We start from the raw sequence: 24514 nt of genomic DNA, 5'->3' as shown, positions 1-24514 counted from the left end.
GAAAGGGAAATCATGCTCGACAAATCTTCTGGAAATTTTGAGGATGTTTCCAGTAGAGTGGACAAGGGAGAACCAGTTGATGTGGTGTATTTGGACTTTGAGAAGGCTTTCGACAAGGTCCCACACAAGAGATTGATTAATGTGCAAAGTTAAAGCACACGGGATTGGGGATAGTGTGCTGACGTGGACTGAGAATTGGTTGGCAGACAGAAAGTAAAGAATAGGAGTAAATGGGTACTTTTCAGAATGGCAGGCAGTGACTAGTGGGGTACCGCAAGGTTCTGTGCTGGGGCCCCAGCTGTTTACATTAATGTACAATGATTTAGATGAGGGGATTAAATGCAGTATCTCCAAATTTGCGGATGACACTAAGTTGGGTGGCAGTGTGAGCTGCGAGGAGGATGCTATGAGGCTGCAGAGTGACTTGGATAGTTAGGTGAGTGGGCAAATGTATGGCAGATGAAGTATAATGTGGATAAATGTGAGGTTATCCACTTTGGTGGTAAAAACAGAGAGACAGACTATTATCTGAATGGCGACAGATTAGGAAAAGGGAAGGTGCAACGAGACCTGGGTGTCATGGTACATCAGTCATTGAAGGTTGGCATGCAGGTACAGCAGGCGGTTAAGAAAGCAAATGGCATGTTGGCCTTTATAGCGAGGGGATTTGAGTACAGGGGCAGGGAGGTGTTACTATAGTTGTACAGGGCCTTGGTGAGGCCACACCTGGAGTATTGTGTACAGTTTTGGTCTCCTAATTTGAGGAAGGACATTCTTGCTATTGAGTGAGTGCAGCAAAGGTTCACCAGACTGATTCCCGGGATGGCGGGACTGACATATCAAGAAAGACTGGATCAACTGTGCTTGTATTCACTGGAGTTCAGAAGAATGAGAGGGGACCTCATAGAAACGTTTAAAATTCTGATGGGTTTAGACAGGTTAGATGCAGGAAGAATGTTCCCAATGTTGGGGAAGTCCAGAACCAGGGGTCACAGTCTAAGGATAAAGGGTAAGCCATTTAGGACCGAGATGAGGAGAAACTCCTTCACCCAGAGAGTGGTGAACCTGTGGAATTCTCTACCACAGAAAGTTAGAGGCCAATTCACTAAATATCTTCAAAAAGGAGTTAGATCTAGTCCTTACTACTAGGGGAATCAAGGGATATGGTGAGAAAGCAGGAATGGGGTACTGAAGTTGCATGTTCAGCCATGAACTCATTGAATGGCGGTGCAGGCTCGAAGGGCCTACTGCTGCACCTATTTTCTGTTTCTATGCCACGTGCCCGCCCATTTTATCAACCTATGACTGCTTGAAGTCGATCACTATCCTCCTCACTGTTGACTATATTTCTAACTTTTGTGTCATCTGCAAATTTTGCCCTGCACACCCAAGTCTAAGTCATTAATATACATCAAGAAAAGCAATGGTCCTAGTACCAACCCCTGTTCAACATCACTGTATACCTTCCTCCAGTCCAAAAATCACCCATTGCTACTCTGTTTCCCATCACTTAGCCAATTTCATATCCATGCTGCCACTGTCCCTTTTATTCCACGGGCTTCAACTTTGCTGGCAAGCCTATTATGTGGCACTTTATCAAATGCCTTTTCAGAATAAGGGTTGCCCATTTAAAATGGAAAGATGATAACTGCTTCTCTGAGGGTCATGAATCTTTAGAATTCTCTACCTCAGAGCTGTGGAGGCTGGGTCATTGAATGTATTTAAAGGTGGAGAGAGACACATTTTTGAAAGATAAGGTAGTCGAGGGTTTGGGGAACGGGCGGGGAAGTGGAGTTGAGGCCAGGATCAGATCAGCCCTGATCTTATTGAATGGCAGATCAGACTCGAGGCCCGAAATGGCCTACTCCTGCTCCTATTTCTTATGTTCTTACGTCCATGTACCACATCAATCGCATTGCTCTCATCAACTCTCGATGTTACCTCAACAAAAAACTCAATCTAGTTAGTTAAACATGATTTGCCTTTAACAAATCCGTGCTGGCTTTCCTTAATTTATCCTTACTTGTCCAAGTGACTTAATTTTGTCCCGGATTAACGCTTCTAAAAGCTTCCCCACTACGGAGGTTAAACTGACTGGCCTATAGTTGCTGGGTTTATCCTTGCACCCTTTTCTGAATAAGGGTGCACCATTTGCAATTCTCTCGTCCTCTGGCACCATCCCCATATTCAAGGATGATTGGAAGAATATGGCCAGTACCACCGTAATTTCCACCTTTACTTCCCTCAGCATTCTAGGATGCATGCCATCCAGTCCTGGTGATTTATCTACTTTAATTACAACCAGCCTTTCTAGTACCTCAGGCCAAAATTGTTTTCAGTCATGACTAAAGTAGTAAGAAAAAAGATTTTTTGAACAAAATAAAAGTCAAAGATCAGTGTACTTCATCTATTAGCTGCCAACCAAGCTAAATAGCTTTGAAGTATGCAAGGAATGCTGAAAACATTCAAAATGTCACATCAAGCAAAGCAACCAGATATTTTGAAGTTTCATTCATTTTACCTTTGGATGGGAGACAGGCAGACATTAAATGATTTTGATACATCCACCTAGCTTGTCCCAAGATTGACTTAGGGTCAAAATAGTCTTTATTACTTTTCCTTTAATTTAAAAAAGGCTTTTATTATGTTTTGCATGCCGATCATTGAAGGCAGATAACCTGGAGAAGCAGAGTCTAAATTATTGAATATGTACCTCAAATGAAGGACAATAAGTTTCTGAAATTGTAGCATAACTGGAGGTCAAAGGTAGATTGGGTGGATCAAAAAAGCAAGATCTATTTCATGTCATTCCCAACACAATTAGTACAGAAACAGAAAGCTAAAGCTCTTAACTGTACTTAGATTTCTCTTGCCAAGAAAACTAAATAAGGCTTTGTTTCATTACAACATGCTACAGCTACAAAAACATTTAGCAAATAAGTAAAAGTGAATCCCATTTTTCAATCTGTTTTGTAGTCCACTGTTCTCTTGTCCATAGCTTTAATATGCATGAAGAAGATCAGCTACTCACTAAATCAGGGTAGTAAATGCAAAAGTAATGGTATCAGGGGTTTGGCATTGGTCATCAGATCCACCATTAATTTTAAACACTACGGGCCCAAGTTTCAGTTGAGGATTAGAACGGCGCACCTCAGAGATCTGCCGATTTCTTGGAATAAAAAGCACGCCCGTTTCCTACCTTGCTATTTTCGACTTCCATGAGGCCTCCTGTAGCAACAAACAGCGGGGGGCGGAGCTACAGCCCTGTGCCTAAAAGCACGCGTGCGCAGTGGAGTCTGCGCAATAGCTCCTGGCCCTCAGATTCTGTGTGCGTGTGCTGCAGACTGTGTGGGAGGGACCCGAAGCACACCGCCCCGAGCCCTGGCCGAGTGGGCTCCTGGAGCAGGTGACCGACGATGCGGAGGAGAAGAAGGACCTGAGCTCGGATCTGGAGACGGCAAACAAGAAATGGAGAAGGAGCTGGCAAAAGTGATCAAGAAGGAAGATGTCGATTGCTCTCTCTGACTGAGGCCATCGAGTGTTCCTTGGGACTGTCTCGGAGATGTTGGGAGGGGCGTGGGTAGCAGGAAAGCAAAGAGATTGGGGGCAAGACGTGAGTAGGATGGGACTTGGGCAGGCTCGTCTGTTTACTGTCGCCCCTCCCTGCCCCCCAACTCCCTCCCTCCCAGCTGTGCTCACGACCCTATCCCTGGCCAAGTGGCCTACCGCTGCTTGCTGCCGGTGTGTATGGGCTGCGTGTGCTTGCTGCTGTGCGCGCTGCTGGAGGGCTCCTGGTGCTCCCAAACGGGTAGGTGAGGTAGGAACTTTTAATTTATTTATTGGTTTTTATTCATTGATTTATTGATTAATTGTTTATTATTGATGGTTATTTTTAAAAATGAAGTGCTCTCTTACCTTTCTCCCCCCCCCAAATCTCTGGCTAGCTGCATTGATTTCTTAACTCTACACAAGGTTTTTCGTGGCGTACAAAAGTGGACACTTACTCCATTCTAAGTTAGTTTGGAGTAACTTTTCACAGTCTAAACTTGTAAAACAGGCGTAAGTGGCTGAACACGCCCCCTTTTGGAAAAAAAACTAAAACGAAATTAAACTAACTCACTGAAACTGGAGCAAACTAAATGTGGAGAATTGCAATTTCTAGGATACTCCAAAAAAAACTAGTTGCTCCAAAAAATAGGAACAAATCCAATTGAAACTTGGGCCCTATATACTGTATTCTTTAAGTATGCTCCAAAAAATCTGTTGGTAAATCGAAACAAAATCTTTATCCTATGACAAAAAACTATACTTTTGGCCAAAAGGTTACAATCACTGAATGGCATGCCACTAATTTTAATTAGGAAATTTGAGAAAATAACCAAATTGTGTGTGTAAAGACAAGCTTAGCATTGCCATAACTCAGTAATTGAAATACATGGTAGCCAGATTTTTAATAATTATTTTAGGAGCCATTATAATTTTGTGGGGAGCATATAATTATGTAATACCAGGTTCAGATATACTTTTCAGTTAGAAAGTAAGATGGGAGGTTTGTCTGGGGGGGGGGGGGGGCAGAGAAGAGAAGGGGAGATTTAATTGCCAATGACATTCATTGATACCCATTTGTTTAGTCGCACTCCTCCTTCCCCTTTCAAAAAAATCCTTTTGACTTTGAAAATGATACTGTGAAGTTCAATTAATATAACATACATATGCTGTGCACTTCTTATTTGATGCATCACCGCCGTGACTGCAGCTGCATGCTTCTACAATTTGATGGGACTTCTGGAGATGGAGATGGTGAGATAAGCCTTAATTTCAACACACAAAGTAAAAAGAGCATGCAAGGTGGTATATTTCAAGCTTAGAAAAAAAGAGAAACGTTCAGAAGAGCACTGGCAAGAGAAGTATCAACTTAAGATAGAAAAAAAGATGTCATGGTTGTGAAAGCAACAGCACACAAGAGAAACCAAGTGTGAGAAAGAGTGAGCACAAATGTGAAAGACTAAGAGCCCCCGAACTAGCACTAGATTGAGTGCGTGAAAAAGTGATGGGTTGGTATGCTTAAAGTGTGGTCGGGATCACCTATTGGAGAATGTTTTGCTTGTACCCATTTCAGCACTGCAATATGTATGAGTAGACCCACTCAGATAAAGAGGCAGTATTCAAAGCTTGGGTGTACTTGGGTGGCATTTAGCAATAAGAACTTTGAAGGAGCAAAAAAAAAGTGTTTTGTACAAGAAAAATAAAGAGTCTTTCATATTTATTCTGGGCAATATTTTATTCCGGTGGATGACATTTTAAACTTTTAGCATTTCTACTGCTATGCTTTTCCGCATTTTCTACCACCTTTTTAAAAAAAAAACATCGTTTTGAATTGGAGGAGCCAAATATCTCAGGCGGCTGTAGGGCTGGAGGAGATTAGAGTGATAGGGAGGAGCGAGGCTATGAAGGAATTTGAAAACAAGGATGATATTACAAATCGAGGCGTTGCTTAACTGGGAGCCAATGCAGGTCAGCAAGCACAGAGGTGATTGGTGAACAGGATTCGGAACATTAGGACAAGGGCAGCAGAATTTTGGGTGACGAGGACCGAATGCGGAATGCCAGCCTGGAGTGCAATGCAATAGTCAAGTCTAGAGGTAACAAAGGCCTGGATGAGGGTTTCAGCAGCAGATGAGCTGATGCAGGGGTGGAGTCGGGTGATGTCACAGAGGTGGAAATGGCCGGATGTGGTCGAAAGCTCATCTCGGTCAAATATGACACCAAGTTTGCGAACAGTCAGTCAGTTGCCAGGGAGAGGAATGGAGTCGGTGACTAGGGAATGGAGTTTGTGGCGGGGACTGAAAATAATGGCTTCGGTCTTCCCAATATTTATTGGAGGAAATTTCTGCTCATCCAATACTGGAAGTTGGACAAGCAGTGTGACAATTTAATGACAGTGGAGGTACATTAAGGCAGAGTAGAGGGAGCTTTACCCTGCATCCGGCCTACGGTATACCTAGCAGATATTTTATACCAGCACTGTATGAAAAAGATGAAGTTATGTTCCTCGATTCAGTTACTTTGATGAGTACGGAAACAAAGGATATTAAGGCTGCTTTAAACAGATCATGAATGGCTTTTTGGCCACGGTTATTTTTATAAATACTGTTAATCATCTAATTTTGAATAAATATCTGAAATGCTAAACACACGAGATTGAGCAGCTAAGCAAAATGCAAGGTTAATTTAAAGCATAAAAAAGTCAATTGGACACTGCCATTATAGGCTGCAGTACACATAGCATAAATTTGTAACAACAATTAAGCTCACCTTAATAAAAGCAGCTCTGAGAGTTTGTGCAGCAGATGGATCAACTTGCTCCAGCTGCAATAAAAGAGAAATTTTAATCAAGTTTAAGGTTGCTAGTTTGCAATGCAAAATTTAAGCTGTTCAATGAACCAGCTTAGAACTAGATCTGCAGAGGTGAGCATATGTATACTGTTCAGAAAGTTATCAGATATTGAAAAGAAATGCTGTTATCTTGAATGAAAAATTGACAAACTATTAGTCACACATTTATTAAACCATATCGAATTTCAGAATAAATATCTGTTATTCACAACTGTCTTGTCTTCACACCACCCAATTCAAGTTTGCTTAACTTGTTCCTCATTACCTGACTGCACATCTCCCAAGCATCATCTGTTTTTGTTCCATTGGCTCACTGCTTCTTCTTTTACAGTTGGCTTCTATTTTACGATCACATCCAGGAGAAATTTTATCTAAATTTGTCCAACATAAGCCACATAGGTACTTTGGGCATTCAAGCAAATCAAACCAAAGAAACCAGTACAGGCGCAACGTTCAGAATCTGGACTTCCGAAAAACAGAATTGTCCAAAAACCAACATTTCGGCGAGCAGCGAGGAGCGGCGGACCAGCAGGCGGCGGGGTGAAAAATTCGGCAAACCTTGAAATCCGGCCCAGATTTGGTCTGCCTTGAGGTCCAAAAGCCAGCAAAACCTGAAATCTGGCATGGATTCAGTCCTGAGGATTCCGGATTTCAAACGTTGTACCTGTAGTACTGTGTTGTGCCTACTGGAACTAATAGCAGCTGAAAGAAATACCCACCTCATTAAACACTGGGTACATCACTGCATAGAGTGGCATGGAAACCATGGAGGTTGTCTCTGCTTCATTCCTCATCTCTTCCATTGTCATCCTTGGTTAATCACACTCTATTGCTAAAAAAGTGCTACAAAGGCAGAGTCAGCATTCACTGCCAAGCCAGTCCTCCTCTTCCCTCCTTGTGCAAGAAAATGAGTCACTACCCTAAAAGAAAAGAAAACATTAAACAAACATTAAAATGTTCTACTGTATACATTAGTAAATATGTGGATGATATATAACCAATGTTTGACATGGGCTACTAAGCCCTTAGGACATGGAACATTTACTTTTTTCTTAATCTCCACAAAAGTTTTGAAGTGTTTTGAGTACAAATTGTGGAGCAGAATTAGTGAAGTGAAGAAACACAAATCAGGAATTAGTTGGGTGGGTTTCAGAAGATGAACCTACATACTCAACTTTGAGCTATCCTGACCAAAATGGGTGGAACACTGAACCAAGCAGATTATAATTATGCCCAAAGGCAAAAGGAGCTGCCTGTAGAGATATGAAAAATGTTTAACATGGTAGGCAGTTACTATTTAAACAAGGTAAATATCAATTCTACTAAGGAACTAAAACAAAATTTACAAGTTCTTTCCAAAATACATTCTCAGAAGTGTTGCTCAACACAGTTGCACTGTTGGAATGTGGAATTGTCAGATAAGCAACTTGCAGCAAATGAACAATTGTCTCCACCCTCTCCACGCAAGTTACAGTACCCAGCCTTCGGAGAAACACCTCACCTTGCAGCTTATAAAGAAACTGATTAAGTAAATTACAGGGCTGGGGTTTTGTGATTATTTGATTGTGACAACTGTTTGCAACTAGATCCAAAAGACCAATGTAAAAGTATGCAATATTGTACAAAGCCACCAAAGAAAAGCTAACTCAAGCCATACATATTTTATCTAAATAGCATATAGAAGTGAGCTTCAAGGTCCAGCAAAAAAATACAAAACTGCTTTATTAAACCACTTGTACAAAACTTACTTGCCGTTAGGTGCTCAAGTAGGTTGCTTAATTTATTAGTAATGGATTTAGTGTTAACCATAAGCACGCTCAAAAGAATGAACAAACTTGAATTTAAATAGTGCCTTATGACTTCGATGTTCGAAAGCACTTTACAACCAATGAAGAACAAGGGCCCGAAATTCATTATATTACCGCTCATTAACCATCTGAAAATACAAGTTGTAAAAAAAAAAACAATTATTGCACACGGCCCCAAAAACGCTAAGTTGATCACTAAGATCCATTTACTATCCGCCCTAAATACCATTCTGAAAAATAAGGTCTTACCTCCTCTCCCCTCCTTCCCCCCAACATCAGCTTTGTCTGCCCACTGTATGGAACCCTCATGACTGTACAATGTACATTAATGATTTAGATGAAGTAATTGAATGTAATATCTCCAAGTTTGCAGATGACACTAAGCTGGGTGGCAGTGTGAGCTGCAAGGAGGATGCTAAGAGGCTGCAGGGTGACTTGGACAGGTTTGGTGAGCGGGCAAATGCATGGCAGATGCAGTATAATGTAGATAAATGTGAGGTTATCCATTTTGGTGGCAGAAACAGGAAGGCAGAATATCTGAATGGTGACAGATTAGGAAAAGGGGAGATGCAACGAGACCTGGGTATCATGGCACATCAGTCATTGAAAGTTGGCATGCAGGTACAGCAGGCAGTGAAGGCGGCAAATGTTGGCCTTTATAGCGAGAGGATTTGAGTATAGGAACAGGGAGGTCTTACTGCAGTTGTATGGCAGGACTGACATGAAAAAAGACTGGATCGACTAGGCTTATATTCACTAGAATTTAGATGAATGAGAGGGGATCTCATAGAAACATAAAATTCTGACTGGACTGGACAGGTTAGATGCAGGAAGAATGTTCCCGATGTTGGGGATGTCCAGAACCAGGGGTCACAGCCTAAGGATAAGGGGTAAGCCATTTAGGACCGAGATGAGGAGAAACTTCTTCACGCAGAGAATTGTGAACCTGTGGAATTCTCAACCACAGAAAGTTGTTGAGGCCAGTTTGTTAGATATATTCAAAAGGGAGTTAGATGTGGCCCTTACAGCTAAAGGGATCACGTGGCATGGAGAGAAAGCAGGAATGGGGTACTGAAGTTGCATGATCAGCCATGATCAAATTGAATGGTGGTGCAGGCTCGAAGGGCCGAATGGCCTGCTCCTGTTTCCTTTTCTATGTTTCGATGTTACCCTTCATTTTCTACAAGTTAAGACATTGTACAAGAGTGGTTAAATTCAATAAAAGAATTTATATAAAATTTTAGAACATTAAAACTTGGAAAACTTTGATAACTTTCAAAAATGTGAAAAATGTAAAACTTTAATAAAGTATATTGAACAATTTACAAACAGTAATAAAAATTTTAATCAAACATAAACCAAGAGCAATATCAGCATTAACAAAACAACCAGCCCTCAAGCCCTGACCACTCCAACTGCTTCTCTTCACTTGTCCTCACCCCCAGCCCCCTCCCCCACCTCTATTCTTCCCATTTCCCCTACCCCTCGGCCTGGCCCTCTCCACGTTGGCACTACGAAGTTGTGCATCCATGGACTGGGTGGTTCACTGCACCGTGGCAATCAGCCTCGACATGTTCTCATGTCAGGCTGAAAGTGCTGCAATGTTCCCAGCTATCGCAGCCATGGCCTGGAGGAGCTCTCGACCTATGTCGATGCTCATCCGAGACAGTCTGACCACGTCCTGGTGTGCGCCTGCCTGTCTTGCAGCATTCCATCTTTGCTGCAGCAACCTCAGTGGATGCCACTAGCGGCTTGACGGGTGCATTGATGTACATCTTTTGGTCCCGATAGTTCGGAAGAGTCGGGAAACCCCAGAAATACCAATGCCAACGAGGAAGTGCCTGCAGGTGCAGACCCAGAGGTTATTTGAATGGCCTGTTGCTCCTCCTCCCTCCCCCACCACCTCAACTGGCTCAACCAGTTCCCCTTCACGGCTCTCTTCCTCCTCTTCGTGTTGCTCATTCACTCAGATCTCCATGAAGGAGGCGGAGGTTGAGGCGGAGGTCAATGCGGAGGCTCAATGGATGCCAGAGATCAAGATGGTGGGGTTTTGAATGCCGGAGGTCGCGGCGATGGCTACTTCGGTGTCATCCAAATCAGCATCTGCAAGTTCAAAACAACATTTCAATGGTTATCAGCAGGGGAGGGGTCAGGGTGGCATGAGTACAGTCTTATTTCAAGGATCACCACTGCTGCATTATTACATTATATATGTGGCTAACAGACAATACATTAAAATGCATGGCATTACATGACCACAACATCACAGTGTATTAAATTATTGAGAGAACATTAAATGATTGCAACTTACCATGCTGTGGCAAGGGATCAGCACCACTGAGTGGTTGCACGGTTGTGCCCACCCATCAAGGCTAAGGCACGTTGCTCAAAATCACAAGGCCAGCACCTTTGGCGGGCCTCCTCCCGTGCGCTACTCAGACATTGGTTGACAATTTCTTCTGCAGAAATTAAAGTAAGTAATCTTTAACCGATTTGTACATCAAACACACACACTTATGTCCCATTAATCCCATTTAGATTTACATTATAAGTAGTAAGGGAGTGCATCAATAAAATCATTACTCACTCCGGCTGCAGCTACAGTGTCATTCCACCTTTTGCAACATGGGTCTCCATCCCTCACGATTGTTCCCACTGCAGACATGGCCTCCCCAATTTCCTTCCAGATGTACTGGTACTGGACCGGGGCTGGCTTCCCATGACCATCCCTTGGTAAGGTCCTGAGACCTTGCCTCCGCCACAGAGACAAGGGTGTCCAGCTCCTTGTCCGTAAAACATGGTGCCTTCACCCTCTGCCCATCTTTCACTTTTCTCAGGGTCTTCTGCTCATTCATGATTTTCTTTACGATCGTGAATAAATCTTTTAGTAATTTTTTTCTGACTTTTCCTGCTTTGTCCGTTGCTTTCGGTACTTTGTTTTCTCTCTTGCTCGGCCTCTAATCTTCTCACGGTCTTCTGTCTTTCTAAGTCGCTGTCCCTCCCAAGCTGTTCCACGCCTGCGCAGTTGACCTCCAATCGCGCCAAAAACGTCAACGTCAGGAAAAAAAACGCGCATGCGCATTAAAAGAAAATCACGTGTATTACCCCCCAAAAAATTGCGCATGCACATTACCAAAAAAAAAATTGCACATGCACAGCTCGGCTTCCGATGTTTGCCGAGTCGAATGGATGCACTGCCTGCCGGCGCCCACGACATTTCCATTAAATTCACGCTGGAGGATTGCTGCGGCAGCGGGCAGTGAAAAGGCATAGACCGTCCGATAATGGCGTGAATCGGGCGGCAGCGGCAGGTCATCAATTTCGGGCATCAAGTCACTTATATCATGCTCGCGTGCAGAATAAATCTCCTTTCCTCATGTTTCAACTTCTGGAGAACATCGAACTAAGAAATAGCAGGATTAGGCTATTTGGCCCCTCGAGCCTACTCCACCATTTAATAAGATCATGGCTGATCTGATCATGAACTCAGTTCCACTTCCCTGCCCGCTCCTCATGATCCTTTACTCGCTTATCACTCAAAAATCTGTCTATCTCCACCTTAAATATATTCAATGACCCAACCTCCACAGCTCTCTGTGGTGGAGAATTTCATAGATTTGCAACCCTGCGAGAAGAAATTCCTCCTCATCTCAGTTTTAAATGGACGGTCCCTTATTCTGAGACTATGTCCCCTAGTTTTAGTTTCTCCTACGAGTGGAAATATTCTCTCTGCATCCTTGTCGAGCCTTCTCATTATCTTATAAGTTTCAATAAGATCACCTCTCATTCTTCTGAACTCCAATGTGTATTGCCCCAACCTAGCTTAAGTCAACCCCCTCATCTCCGGAATCAACCTAGTGAACCTTCTCTGAACAGCCTCCAATGCAAGCACATCCTTCCTTAAATACAGAGACCAAAACTGTACGCAGTGCTCCAGGTGTGGCCTTACCAATACCCTGTACAGTTGTATCAGGACTTCTCTGCTTTTATACTCTACCCCCCTTGCAATAAAGGCCAACATTCCATTTGCCTTCCTGATTTTTTGCTGTACCTGCATAATAACTTTTTGTGTTTCATGCACAAGGACCCCCAGGTTTCTATCATGTCGCCAGTCAATTAACTGATATTTGTGTGTATGTGTGTGAGATGCTTATCTGAAGCTCAACACAATTTGGCTTTTACTGTTTGATCCCTCTGTACAGCAGCATATTGAAATTTTTCTCCATTTAAATTATAATTTGCTTTTCTATTGTTTCTGCCAGTGGATAACCTCACATTTTTCCCACATTATACTCAGTCTGTCAAATTTTGCCTACTCACTCATCCTGTCGATATCCCATTGCAGATTGTGTGTGTCCTCCTCACAATTTGCTTTCCCACCCATCTTTTTAGCAGCAGCAAACTTGGCTACATTACATTCAGTCCCTTCATCCAAGTCATTAATATAGATTGTAAATAGTGGAGGACCCAGCAGCGATCCCTGCGGCACCCCACTAGTCACTATTTGCCAACCAGAAAATGACCCATTTATCCCCACTCTCTGTTTTCTGTTAGTTGGCCAATCCTCTATCCATGTTAATAATATTAGCCCCAACCCGTGAGTTTTTACCTTGTGCAGTAACCTCCTATGTGTCACCTTATTGAATGCCTACTGGAAATCCAAATACACCACATCCACTGGTTCCCCCTTATCCACCCTGCTCGTTACATCCTCAAAAGTACTCCAGCAAATTTGTCAAACATGATTTCCCTTTCATAAAACCATGCTGACTCTGCTTGATTGAATCATGCTTTTCCCACTACTGCTTCCTTAATAATGAACTCCAGCATTTTCCCAACAAAAGCTGTTAGGCTAATTGGTCTCTAGTTTCCTGCTTTTTGTCTACATCCTTTTTTAAAAAAAAAATAGGGGCGCTACATTTGCGGTTTTCCAATCTGCTGGGACCACCCCAGAATCCAGGGAATTTTAGTAAATTACAACCAATGCATCCACTATCTATTCAGCCACTTCCTTTAAGACTCTAGGATGTAAGCCATCAGGTCCAGGGGACTTGTCCACCTTTACTCCCATTATTTCATTAATGATAGTGATTGTATTAAGTTCCTCCCTCCCTATAGCCCCTTGATTATCCACTATTGGGATGTTTTTAAGTGTCTTCTACCGTGAAGACAGATACAAAATATTTGTTCAACGTCTCTGCCATTTCCCTGTTCTCCATTATTAATTCCCCAGTCTTACCCTCTAGGGGACCAACATTTACTTAAACCACTCTTTTCCTTTTTATGTACCTGTACAAACTCTTGCTATCTACTTTTATATTTCGTGTTAAGGATACTGCAAATTTTTCCATTTCCCATACACCAGTTGCCTTTAAACTTGAGTAAAGTAATTAGTTTGCCAAATTAGGGGCAGTATTACTTAGCACACCTATAACCACCAAGGACCAAGTTCGGTTTTTCTCCATCCAATGCATGGAGCACTTATAACTAGCTAAAATAAACTCATTCCATCAATCTGGGCAGGATTCAAATCCAGATTCCAAAAATCAAAGAGGGTCCAAAATTCACCACCATTCAGTTCAATTTTTTTGGAGCCAATAGTGTTTTTTGGAGCTAACTTAATTTAAGGCAATTTTGCTTGTTCTAAATCATTGCAATATTCAGTGATGCTTGTTAAAATGTCTACTTTCAACAGTTATGCAATAAATGCCATCCAAAACTGTGCTGCACAAATAGCAGGAAACATGTCACAGTTCCATTATCTGCATTACAAAACTACAAACACAGTTCAATCCAAAGTTAACTTGGAAAATTAATTTGCTAAATATTGAAATTGACAAATATTAAGATATTGTGCAGTTTGGCCTCCTCCTGTGCTGTATCATTCTGTGATTCTATAAACAGAGTTCAGGTAGACTGTATAAACATTTCATGTGCCTGCTATTATGCTTTATTGTAATAAAAACAATACCGATTAAGAAATATGAAGACAGGATATTGGGCTCAATTTTCCCCAGTATTTGCGCTGGTTTTTTTTGGCGCAGGCTGCTTTTTCTGGCCTAACTTAAAAATCTCCAGTTTCCCCAATCAATTTGCAACAGCGTAACTCGGTTACAAATTTTTTAAGTCCATTTTTTTTTTCAGCCAAAGTGGGTGTAACCAGCCACCTGCACCACTTCTGGCCACTTAGAGAAGTCTGGCCAGCTGAGAGTTACTCCAGTTCTGATTAGACCAGCGTTTGTGGTCTGTCCTGAAAAACCTTCCTTAAAGTTAAGGAAATCGGCACAAGAAAGGAAAGCGGCGCAGCAGATGCCCGGACACACTAAGAATTGAAAAACACAGCAGCAACTTACCTCCAAACTCACCCGAAGGCTATCCAGTTGCATTCTGGGTCCCCACACACAGGAAGGCTGTCCGGTTCCATTCTGAGTCCCCGGTTCACACACACACACACACAGAGTCCGGGTGTGCGTGAAAGTACAGACACACACAGGACGGGGTTGGAAGTAAGGTGGTGCGATGTGTTTTTCAATTCTTTTAATGTGTTGGGAGGTGTCTGTATGCTTCACTTTGCAGCCTCAGCTCGCATTGTGTACCTGGTTACCAGAGCAGCCCGATCTTTTTGGCGCAGATCAAGGCTCCAACCCCCTCGGATTAGGCCACGCCAAAATGGAAATCCAACGGTGAAACTTACAATACTTTTGTTTTGACATGCTTGGGCCCCCAAAAATCGGGCGGAACTCTTCAAGTACACCAAAAAAAATGCTTTGGGGAAAATTGAGCCCATTATTCCTATTACAATGTAACAGGCAGGGTAAGAGGTGGAAACATAGAAAATAGGTGCAGGAGTAGGCGATTCGGCCCTTCGAGCGTGCACTGCTATTCAATAAGATCATGGCTGATCATTCCCTCAGTACCCCTTTCCAACTATCTCTCCATACCCCTTGATCCCCTTAGCCGTAAGGGCCATATCTAACTCCCTCATTAATATATCCAATGAACTGGCATCAACATCTCTCTGCGGCAGGGAATTCCATAGGTTATCAACTCTGAGTGAAGAAGTTTCTCCTCATCTCAGTCCTAAATGGCCTACCCCTTATCCTATGTCCCCCGGTTCTGGACTTCCCCAACATCGGGAACATTCTTTCCACATCGAACCTGTCCAGTCCCGTCAGAATCTTATACTTTTCTATGAGATCCCCACTCATCCTTCTAAACTCCAGTGTATAAAGGCCCAGTTGATCCAGTCTCTCCTCATATGACAGTCCAGCCATCCCTGGAATCAGTCTGGTGAACCTTCACTGCACTTCCTCAATAGCAAGAACGTTCTTCCTCAGATTAGGAGACCAAAACTGAACACAATATTCCAGGTGAGGCCTCACTAAGGCCCTGTACAACTGGAGTAAGACCTCCCTGCTCCTACACTCAAATCCCCTAGCTATGAATGCTCCTATACTCAAATCCCCTAGCTATGAAGATTAGAAAATCAAATATAGTAAGGTTATTCGTGAAGGACAAAATAAAACCTTTTTAATTTTTATGTATGGTTAAATAAAATTGCACCCCCGCAAACAAAGATTGTATTTTTTTTTAAAAACAGATCATAATAGCTCATGTTAAAAACATTCCAATACTCATTTATAGGCTCAGCTTTAAAATGTATTGGCTCTTAATTTCTCAAGAGCCACATCTTACTCAACAAACTCCTATTTAAATCATAGTTTAAATAAACCCTTCTTTCTCTTGTATGAATAGATGCTGAGATACTCCTAATATCAGTGCCGTTTGATCCTTAAAAAAGCACACCATTTTGATTGCAGTCAGTTTGGCTCAACAGTCGCATTCACCTTAGTCAGAAAGTTATGGGATCAAGTCTCACGCCAATTTAAGCTGACACTTCAGTGCAGTACTGAGGGAGTAATGCCAGAGATGACATCCTCTGGATGAAACTTGAAACCAAGGTTCTGTCTGCCTCTTCAGGCAAACGTAAAAGATCCTACGGCAGCATTCGAAGAGCAGAATGAGAGTTCTCCCGCTATGCTGGCCAACAATCATCATCATCATCATAGGCAGTCCCTCAGAATCGAAACTTGCTTCCACTCTTAAAATGAGTCCTTATGTGGCTGAACAGTCCAATATGAGAGCCACAGTCCAAGTCACATATGGGACAGACAGCCATTGAGGGAAAGAGTGGTTGGGACAGGTTTGCCGCACGCTCTTTCCACTGCCTGTGCTTGATTTCTGTATGCTCTCAGCTATGAGACTCGAGGTGCTCAGCGCCCTCCCAGATGTACTTCCTCCACTTAAGGCGATCTTTGGCCAGGGACTCCTACTTGCGGAGTTCCCATTATTGTGAAAAAATACTTTCCCGGATTGGCTGCCCAGTGCCACGTGACTCCAGCTCCAGCATATGGACGTCCAGACGTGCACGCATTCCGTTGCGCAGGGAGTGGAGGCCTCGGGATTGGAATCTCTGGTGAGCGCAGCAGGAAAAGATAGGTGTGCATCTTTTTAACCATTTTCTGTCGAGCGCCCGCGGGAAGCAGAGGAGCAGGATTTCTTGGCCATGAAAGCAATTTCTTTAAGAAAAATCTAGACATGGGAATGGCAAAATATTTATACAACTTGATTCAATTACATCTTCGGACCCTGCAAACACAATTAAGCAGTTGAACTAGATCCACTCAGTTGAATACTGCCAGCGAGCTGTATCTATTGGGCCAGATTTTTCTCTCAGCAGCGAATATTACATTTACACAGACGTTCTATGGGATTTTGCACTGAAACTTACTGTAAATTAGAGAGCCATTTTGGCGCAGCGTCTTCTATGGGACCTGTGTGAACAGAGCAAGCAACTATATAAAGACATTTGAATGGATAAACTTAATCACGTTAGCTCTTTAACCAATCCAATTGGAATGAGAGGTGATCTTATCGAAACATACAAGATAATGAGGGGGCTCGACAAGGTGGATGCAAAGAGAATATTTCCACTCATAGGGGAAACTAAAACTAGGGGACATAGTCTTAGAATAAGGGGTCGCCCATTTAAAACTGAGATAAGGAGGAATTTCTTCTCAGGGTTGTAAATTAGGAAAGATAGACAGAAAGGTTTAGGAAAGATAGACAGAAAGGAAAAGGAGGCGGGGTGGCGTTGCTGGTTAAAGAGGAAATTAATGCAATTGTAAGGAAGGACATTAGCTTGGATGACGTGGAATCGGTATGGGTGCAGCTACGGGATTCCAAAGGGTTGAAAACGCTAGTGGGAGTTGTGTACAGACCTCCAAACAGTAGTAGTGATGTTGGGGAGGGCAAACAGGAAATTAGGGGTGCATGCAATAAAGGTACAGCAGTTATCATGGGTGACTTTAATATGCATATAGATTGGGCTAACCACACTGGAAACAATACAGTGGAGGAGGATTTCCTGGAGTGCATAAGGGATGGTTTTCCAGACCAATATGTCGAGGAACCAACTAGGGGGCGGATGGCCATCTTAGACTGGGTGTTGTGTAATGAGAGAGGATTAATTAACAATCTCGTTGTGTGAGGCCCCTTGGGGAAGAATGACCATAATATGGTGGAATTCTACATTAGGATGGAGAAGGAAACAGTTAATTCAGAGACCATGGTCCAGAACTTAAAGAAGGGTAACTTTGAAGGTATGAGGCGTGAATTGGCTAGGATAGATTGGCGAATAATACTTAAGGGGTTGACAGTGGATGGGCAATGGCAGACATTTAGAGACCGCATGGATGAACTACAACAATTGTACATCCCTGTCTGGCATAAAAATAAAAAAGGGAAGGTGGCTCAACTGTGGCTATCAAGGGAAATTATAATATTAAAGCCAAGGAAGTGGCATACAAATTGGCCAGAAATAGCAGCGAACCAGAGGACTGGGAGAAATTTAGAACTCAGCAGAGGAGGACAAAGCGTTAGATTAGGGCAGGAAAAATAGAGTACGAGAGGAAGCTTGCAGGGAACATTAAAATGGACTGCAAAAGCTTCTATAGATATGTAAAGAGAAAAAGGTTAGTAAAAACAAACTTAGGTCCCCTGCAGTCAGAATCAGGGGAAGTCATAACTGGGAACAAAGAAATGGCGGACCAATTGAACAAGTACTTTGGTTCGGTATCCATTAAGGAGGACACAAACAACCTTCCGGATATAAAAGGGGTCAGAGGGTCTAGTAAGAAGGAGGAACTGAGGGAAATCCTTATTAGTCAGGAAATTGTGTTGAGGAAATTGATGGGATTGAAGGCCGATAAATCCCCAGGGTCTGATGGTCTGCATCCCAGAGTACTTAAGGAGGTGGCCTTGGAAATAGCAGATGCATTGACAGTCATTTTCCAACATTCCATAGACTCGATCAGTTCCTATGGAGTGGAGGGTAGCCAATGCAAACCCACTTTTTAAAAAAGGAGGGAAGAGAGAAAACAGGGAATTATAGACCGGTCAGCCTGCCATCGGTAGTGGGTAAAATGATGGAATCAATTATTAAGGATGTCATAGCAGTGCATTTGGAAAGAGGTGAAATGATAGGTCCAAGTCAGCATGGATTTGTGAAAGGGAAATGATGCTCGACAAATCTTCTGGAATTTTTTGAGGATGTTTCCAGTAGAGTGGACAAGGGAGAACCAGTTGATGTGGTGTATTTGGGCTTTCAGAAGGCTTTCAAACAAGGTCCCACACAAGAGATTAATGTGCAAAGTTAAAGCACATGGGATTGGGGATAGTGTGCTGACGTGGACTGAGAACTGGTTGGCAGACAGGAAGCAAAGAGTAGGAGTAAATGGGCACTTTTCAGAATGGTAGGCAGTGACTAGTGGGGTACCGCAAGGTTCTGTGCTGGGGCCCCAGCTGTTTACACTGTACATTAATGATTTGGACGAGGGGATTAAATGTAGTATCTCCAAATTTGCGGATGACACTAAGTTGGGTGGCAGTGTGCACTGCGAGGAGGATGCTATGAGGCTGCAGTGACTTGGATAGGTTAGGTGAGTAGGTAAATGCATGGCAGATGAAGTATAATGTGGATAAATGTGAGGTTGTCCACTTTGGTTGTAAAAACAGAGAGACAGACTATTATCTGAATGGTGACAGATTAGGAAAAGGGGAGGTGCAACGAGACCAGAGTGTCATGGTACATCATTCATTGAAGGTTGGCATGCAGGTACAGCAGGCGGTTCAGTCGGCAAATGGCATGTTGGCCTTCATAGCAAGGGGATTTGAGTATAGGGGCAGGGAGGTGTTACTACAGTTGTACAGGGCCTTGGTGAGGCCACACCTGGAGTATTGTGTACAGTTTTGGTCTCCTAACTTGAGGAAGGACATTCTTGCTATTGAGGGAATGCAGTGAAGGTTCACCAGACTGATTCCCAGGATGGCGTGACTGACATATCAAGAAAGACTGGATCAACTGGGCTTGTATTCACTGGAGTCCAGAAGAATGAGAGGGGATCTCATAGAATAGTTTAAAATTCTGACAGGTTTAGACAGATTAGATGCAGGAAGAATGTTTCCAATGTTGAGGAAGTCCAGAACCAGGGGTCACAGTCTAAGGATAAGGGGTAAGCCATTTAGGACCAAGATGAGGAGAAACTTCTTCACCCAGAGAGTGGTGAACCTGTGGAATTCTCTACCACAGAAAGTTGCTGAGGCCAATTCACTAAATGTCCTCAAAAAGGAGTTAGATGTAGTCCTTACTAGTAGGGGGATCAAGGGGTATGGCGAGAAAGCAGGAATGGGGTACTGAAGTTGCATATTCAGCCATGAACTCATTGAATGGTGATGCAGGCTCGAAGGGCCGAATGGCCTACTCCTGCACCTATTTTCTATGTTTCTATGGAATTCTCTGCCCGAGAGCTATGGAGGCTGGGTCATTGAATATATTTAAGGCAGAGATAGACAGATTTTTGAGCAATAAGGGAATAAAGGGTTATGGGGAGCGGGCAGGGAAGTGGAGCTGAGTCCATGATCAGATCAGCCATGATCTTATTAAATGGCGGAGCAGGCTCGAGGGGCCAAGTGGCCTATTCCTGCTCCTATTTCTGATGTTATGTTCTAATTGAAGAGTTGTTAACGAGCAGCACAGCGTGTGAATCAGGAAGTGTCGGTTAGAATAGTTAGCACAATGTTAAGTCAAGTACAAAAACGTAATAGAGAGGGGGAAAGAATAATGGGATCAAAAAGATAGATAAGAGACAGAAAGAACAAATTAAAAAGTTTTAAATCAACAATAATTAAAATCTGAAGGAATGAGACTCCACACTGCAAAATGTACTTTTCAGTGCCAGAGAGGTTGTTTGGCAGTAATTAAGACTTATTACGCCATTAAAAGGGTTCAGCTGTACTTACACTTTTTCGAACGAGTTTAGCGGGTTTTTATATCACACAAGTACAGCAGCTTCACACCGTTCTACGTATTTCAATGCCGAGTCGCTCAGTAAGATACCAGTACAGCGCAGATTGTGGAGGAGCAGCACATCTCAGAAACTCTGGATTTCTGTGTTTAACTGCACGTGCGGTCATCAGAAATTGCGGTCTGACTTGCACTTCAATAACGGTGAGCACTGCTAGCCTGACCATTATTTCTACAACAAAATCCAGCCCATTATATATTGGGCCAAAAATTGCAGTCTCTGCGGGCACGTACGATGTGCGCACGTGCCCGTAGAGGCCCCGCAGGTGTCAGTTCTTGGCGCGCAATGCGCATGAGCTGAAAACTGGCACTTGCCAACTGTCAAAAAGTCTTTTGACAATTCCAACGCATCCCCGGAGAAGGGCCTTCGTGGGCAGAGATTTGGGCTATTTGCCTGCGGCCTGCTTTTACCAGTGTAAGAGTTTTAAAAGATAGAAAAATAAAATTTTTATATTAAAAACCCTGTCCATTAAGATAAGTTTATTTTTACCCCACTAAAACAATTCTTATTTATTTAAAATGCCTGTTTTTTGGAGGGTATCCCCATTCACAGAAATGGTGGTGTCCGTACAAATGCCATTTTCATTGGTTGATCCGGCCCACATACACTCTTGGAATATGTGGGTCCCTACGCTGGACTGTGAATGGAGGCCCCAGAGTGCAAGTCTACATTACTCCGGTATCACCAGGTGCTTTCGTAAAAAAAAATTTGGTCGCGAGGCATCCGCCCACAATTTCTGGGCCAATTTATGACGTCAAATAAAGTTATTTCCATCGTTAGAATATATGACGATGAGTCTGCAATCTGGTCATCAGATTCGATAAATTGCTCAAAATGCTTTCTGAATTTTTTTCAGGGGGATGTGGGTGGGGGTGTGGCATGCGCATGCAAGAGGGGAAGGTTCAGTTCTCTATCTCTATCCAGTTAGGATGCCATTATCCCTCTGCCGTCTAACCCTTATTCTAAATGCTGTACTTGATCTTGACTCCCTGTAAGGAATGCCACAGGAGGGTGACCATCTAGTAGAGCATTGCATTTTGATATTCATGTCTGAAATGTCAATCTTGCACATACAATGCCTAAAATATGCAAGACAAAAATAAATGATAATTACTTTTGAAAAGTATGGACTTGAAGTTTGCTGTCAACATCCAACATTCCACAATTTGCAAAGAGAATACAACAGCTGATCAAGATTTATACAGCTTTAGCCATTGACTGCAAACTTCTAAAATTATTTCATTTGTATGAAATGGCATTATTCACTTGAATTTTCTGACTGTTAATACCTAAGTGAGGGGCCATGGCCTGAAGTGCAGCTTACAACTACAGTTGGAAAGAGTAGATGCTTATCAAAAAGTAAGTGACCCCAGCCTGGGGAAGGAAAGACTTTCAAAGGTAAGAAATTTTATTCTGTAAGAATTTTTATTCTTTTGAGGATTTTAAAAGGAGGAAGCATGTGCAGGATTGCATGTTTCCAGCTTGCGAAAAACAAGAAAGGCCAGAGCAGTACGGGAGAGAGAGAAAAAAGTTGCGACAGCAAAGTTGATGGCCAAGGGCAAGAGAAACCCAAAAAACCATTTCTTGCAGGACCTACTTTGAAGCTGCTGGACAAGAATGAATTTGCTTATAAGTGAGTCAATTCTTCAAATGGCACAATGTTTTAGGCACTTTAACAGAGTCATTATTTCATTCAACAATGAGAAAAGTGTACCTTAATATTTGTTTTAGTGAGCTAACTACCAATGTATGGGCCCAAGTTTCCACATGATTTGCGCCTGATTTTTAGGAGCAACTGGTGGAGAACGGACTATCTTAGAAATCGCAATTCTCCACATTTTTTTTTCTGCAGTTCTAGTCAGGTAGAACAGTTCTACTTTGGAACAGAATTTTTTTCTTCAAAAAGGGGGCGTGTCCGGCCACTGACGCCTGATTTCAAAGTTTCCACAGTGAAAACGTACTCCAAACTAAGTTAGAATGGAGCAAGTGAAGATTTTTGTAGAACTGAAAAAACCTGTTCTACACATTAAAAAAATCAGGCGCAGGTTACAAATTAGGCGTCCAGAACGAGGTGGGAGGGGGGGGGAGGGAGAAGGGAAGTCATTAAATTCTACAATAAATCCTTATTTATATTTCTACAAATAAATCCAACCTGAATAAACATTTATAAGCAAAGAAAAGATTAAGATTAAATAAACCATCTTCCTACCTGTGTGAAAGTGCTTCAGGCACGGAGAATGCTGCAGCCAGCCTTAGGCGCCCGTTCTTTCCCGCAGGGTGGGAGAGGCGCCCGTTCTTTCCCCGGGGGGGGGGGGGGGGGGGGGGGGGAGAAAGAGGCGCCGCCCGTTCTTCCCGTGGGGTGTAGGAGGCGCCCGTTCTTTCCCGCGCGGTGGGGGGGGTCTTCCCACGGGGGTGGGGGTGGGGAGGAGGCACCCATTTTTCCCATGGGGGGGGGGGGGGAGGAGGCACCCGTTCTTCCCGCTTGGGGGAGGGGGGGAGGCGGCACCCGTTCTTCCCGCTGGGGGGCGGGGGGGGAGACAGTGAGAAGGCTGCATGTGCTGATGGCAATGTGCTTTTATTAAAAAAAAAATTTCAAAAATTAAACAGCTACAAAGAACTACAAAAATGGCCGAGTGCCAATGTTTTTTTCACACTGCGTGTGCGCGAACGCTCCAATGCATTCGCGCAGCGTTGCCGGCAGGAAAAAAAACTAATTTAAATAGTACCCGCCCCCTCCCACTTACAAAATCGGCGCAAGTGTAGGCTCCGCCCCCCTGGGCGCCGCGCCAGGCAGATAAGGAGCTGCAGAACGTTTTAGGCGCGGAAAATAGGCGCCCAGCTCGGAGGGGCGCCCGTTTTGTATCGTGTGGAAACCTGGGCCCAAAATGTTGGCAATTATTTATGCCCTCTTTCCTTCAACGATGGACAGAAGGCAGGTAAACTTTACATTCTCTATAGAATCAGATGTCAGCATGTATGGACATTCTTATCAAGGTGTAAAATTTAATCAAGTCTATAGTGTCCAAGCACTTCCACATAAAAGGTTTGCTACATTTATTTATATAGGAGTTTTCTTTGAACTGCATAACCGAAGGCCAAGGACAGAGTGTCATAACTCAAACGCTAATGTGGTTCGAAGAATGCAGAACATATAGCAAGCTTTTTAAAAAGATGTAGCACCACAATTAGATTTTGCCAACACAAACGGAAATGAAATATTGGCCCAGATTTTGCAGTACAATAATCGGGAGTCAATCAGTGCTCCCATTACCAAGGTGTAAATCGGACAGCAACTTCCGGTGTCCACACATGCGCAGTTAAATGCAGAAATAAAGAAGTTGCTGCCCAATTTGCCCCGCTCCTCCACAAGCTTCACTAGAACGGTACTTCGCTGAGAGACGCGGCATTCAAATAGACGAAGGGTGTGAAGTTGTGTTACTTACCCACTAGATACCTACTAAACAAGTCAGGAAAAAGTTAGGGCTTGTCCATTTAAATGTAAGTGAATTTTAAAAAGTGTGATAAGGCTTAAAATTACTGCCAAGTAACAGCTCTGGCACTGAAAATTAACTTTTACAAGTATGGAGCCTCATTCCATCAAATTTTGATAATTGTTGGAGATTTTTAAAAATGTAAAAATGAATTTTTACTTTTTCTTTCCGTCTCATATCTCTCAATCCCATCTTTCTTTCCCTCTCTACTTCACTTTCTGTTCATGATTTTAAATTGAATTAAATATTCTAACTTACACTTCCTGGTTTGGGCTCTGCGTGCCTCAGTAAAGATTCTTCAATCTGATCAGCTGAAGAGACAAACTCGCTTGCTCTGCTCACATAGATCCCCTGTACAGGGCTGCGCTATTTTGACTTTGATAACCGCAAATCA

At 43.0% G+C, this 24514-nt stretch overlaps 1 protein-coding gene across 1 annotated transcript in view; it reads right to left on the bottom strand.

Moving 5' to 3' along the window:
• LOC139266245 (programmed cell death protein 10-like) overlaps positions 1 to 24514 on the bottom strand; it is a 45051-nt gene that overhangs the window by 16933 nt on the left and 3604 nt on the right. The window contains exons 2-3 of the mRNA XM_070884074.1: positions 7116 to 7316; positions 6316 to 6369 (exon numbers count right to left, since the gene is read on the bottom strand). Of these exons, the coding sequence (XP_070740175.1) occupies positions 6316 to 6369; positions 7116 to 7205 (144 nt within the window). The 5' untranslated portion in view covers positions 7206 to 7316. The remainder of the gene's footprint in view (positions 1 to 6315; positions 6370 to 7115; positions 7317 to 24514) is intronic.

Source organism: Pristiophorus japonicus, chromosome 6, assembly GCF_044704955.1.
Source record: "Pristiophorus japonicus isolate sPriJap1 chromosome 6, sPriJap1.hap1, whole genome shotgun sequence".
NCBI classification, from domain to species: domain Eukaryota; kingdom Metazoa; phylum Chordata; class Chondrichthyes; family Pristiophoridae; genus Pristiophorus; species Pristiophorus japonicus.
Note: the sequence above shows the minus strand (reverse complement) of the source record. Positions and strands in the feature narration are given on the sequence as shown.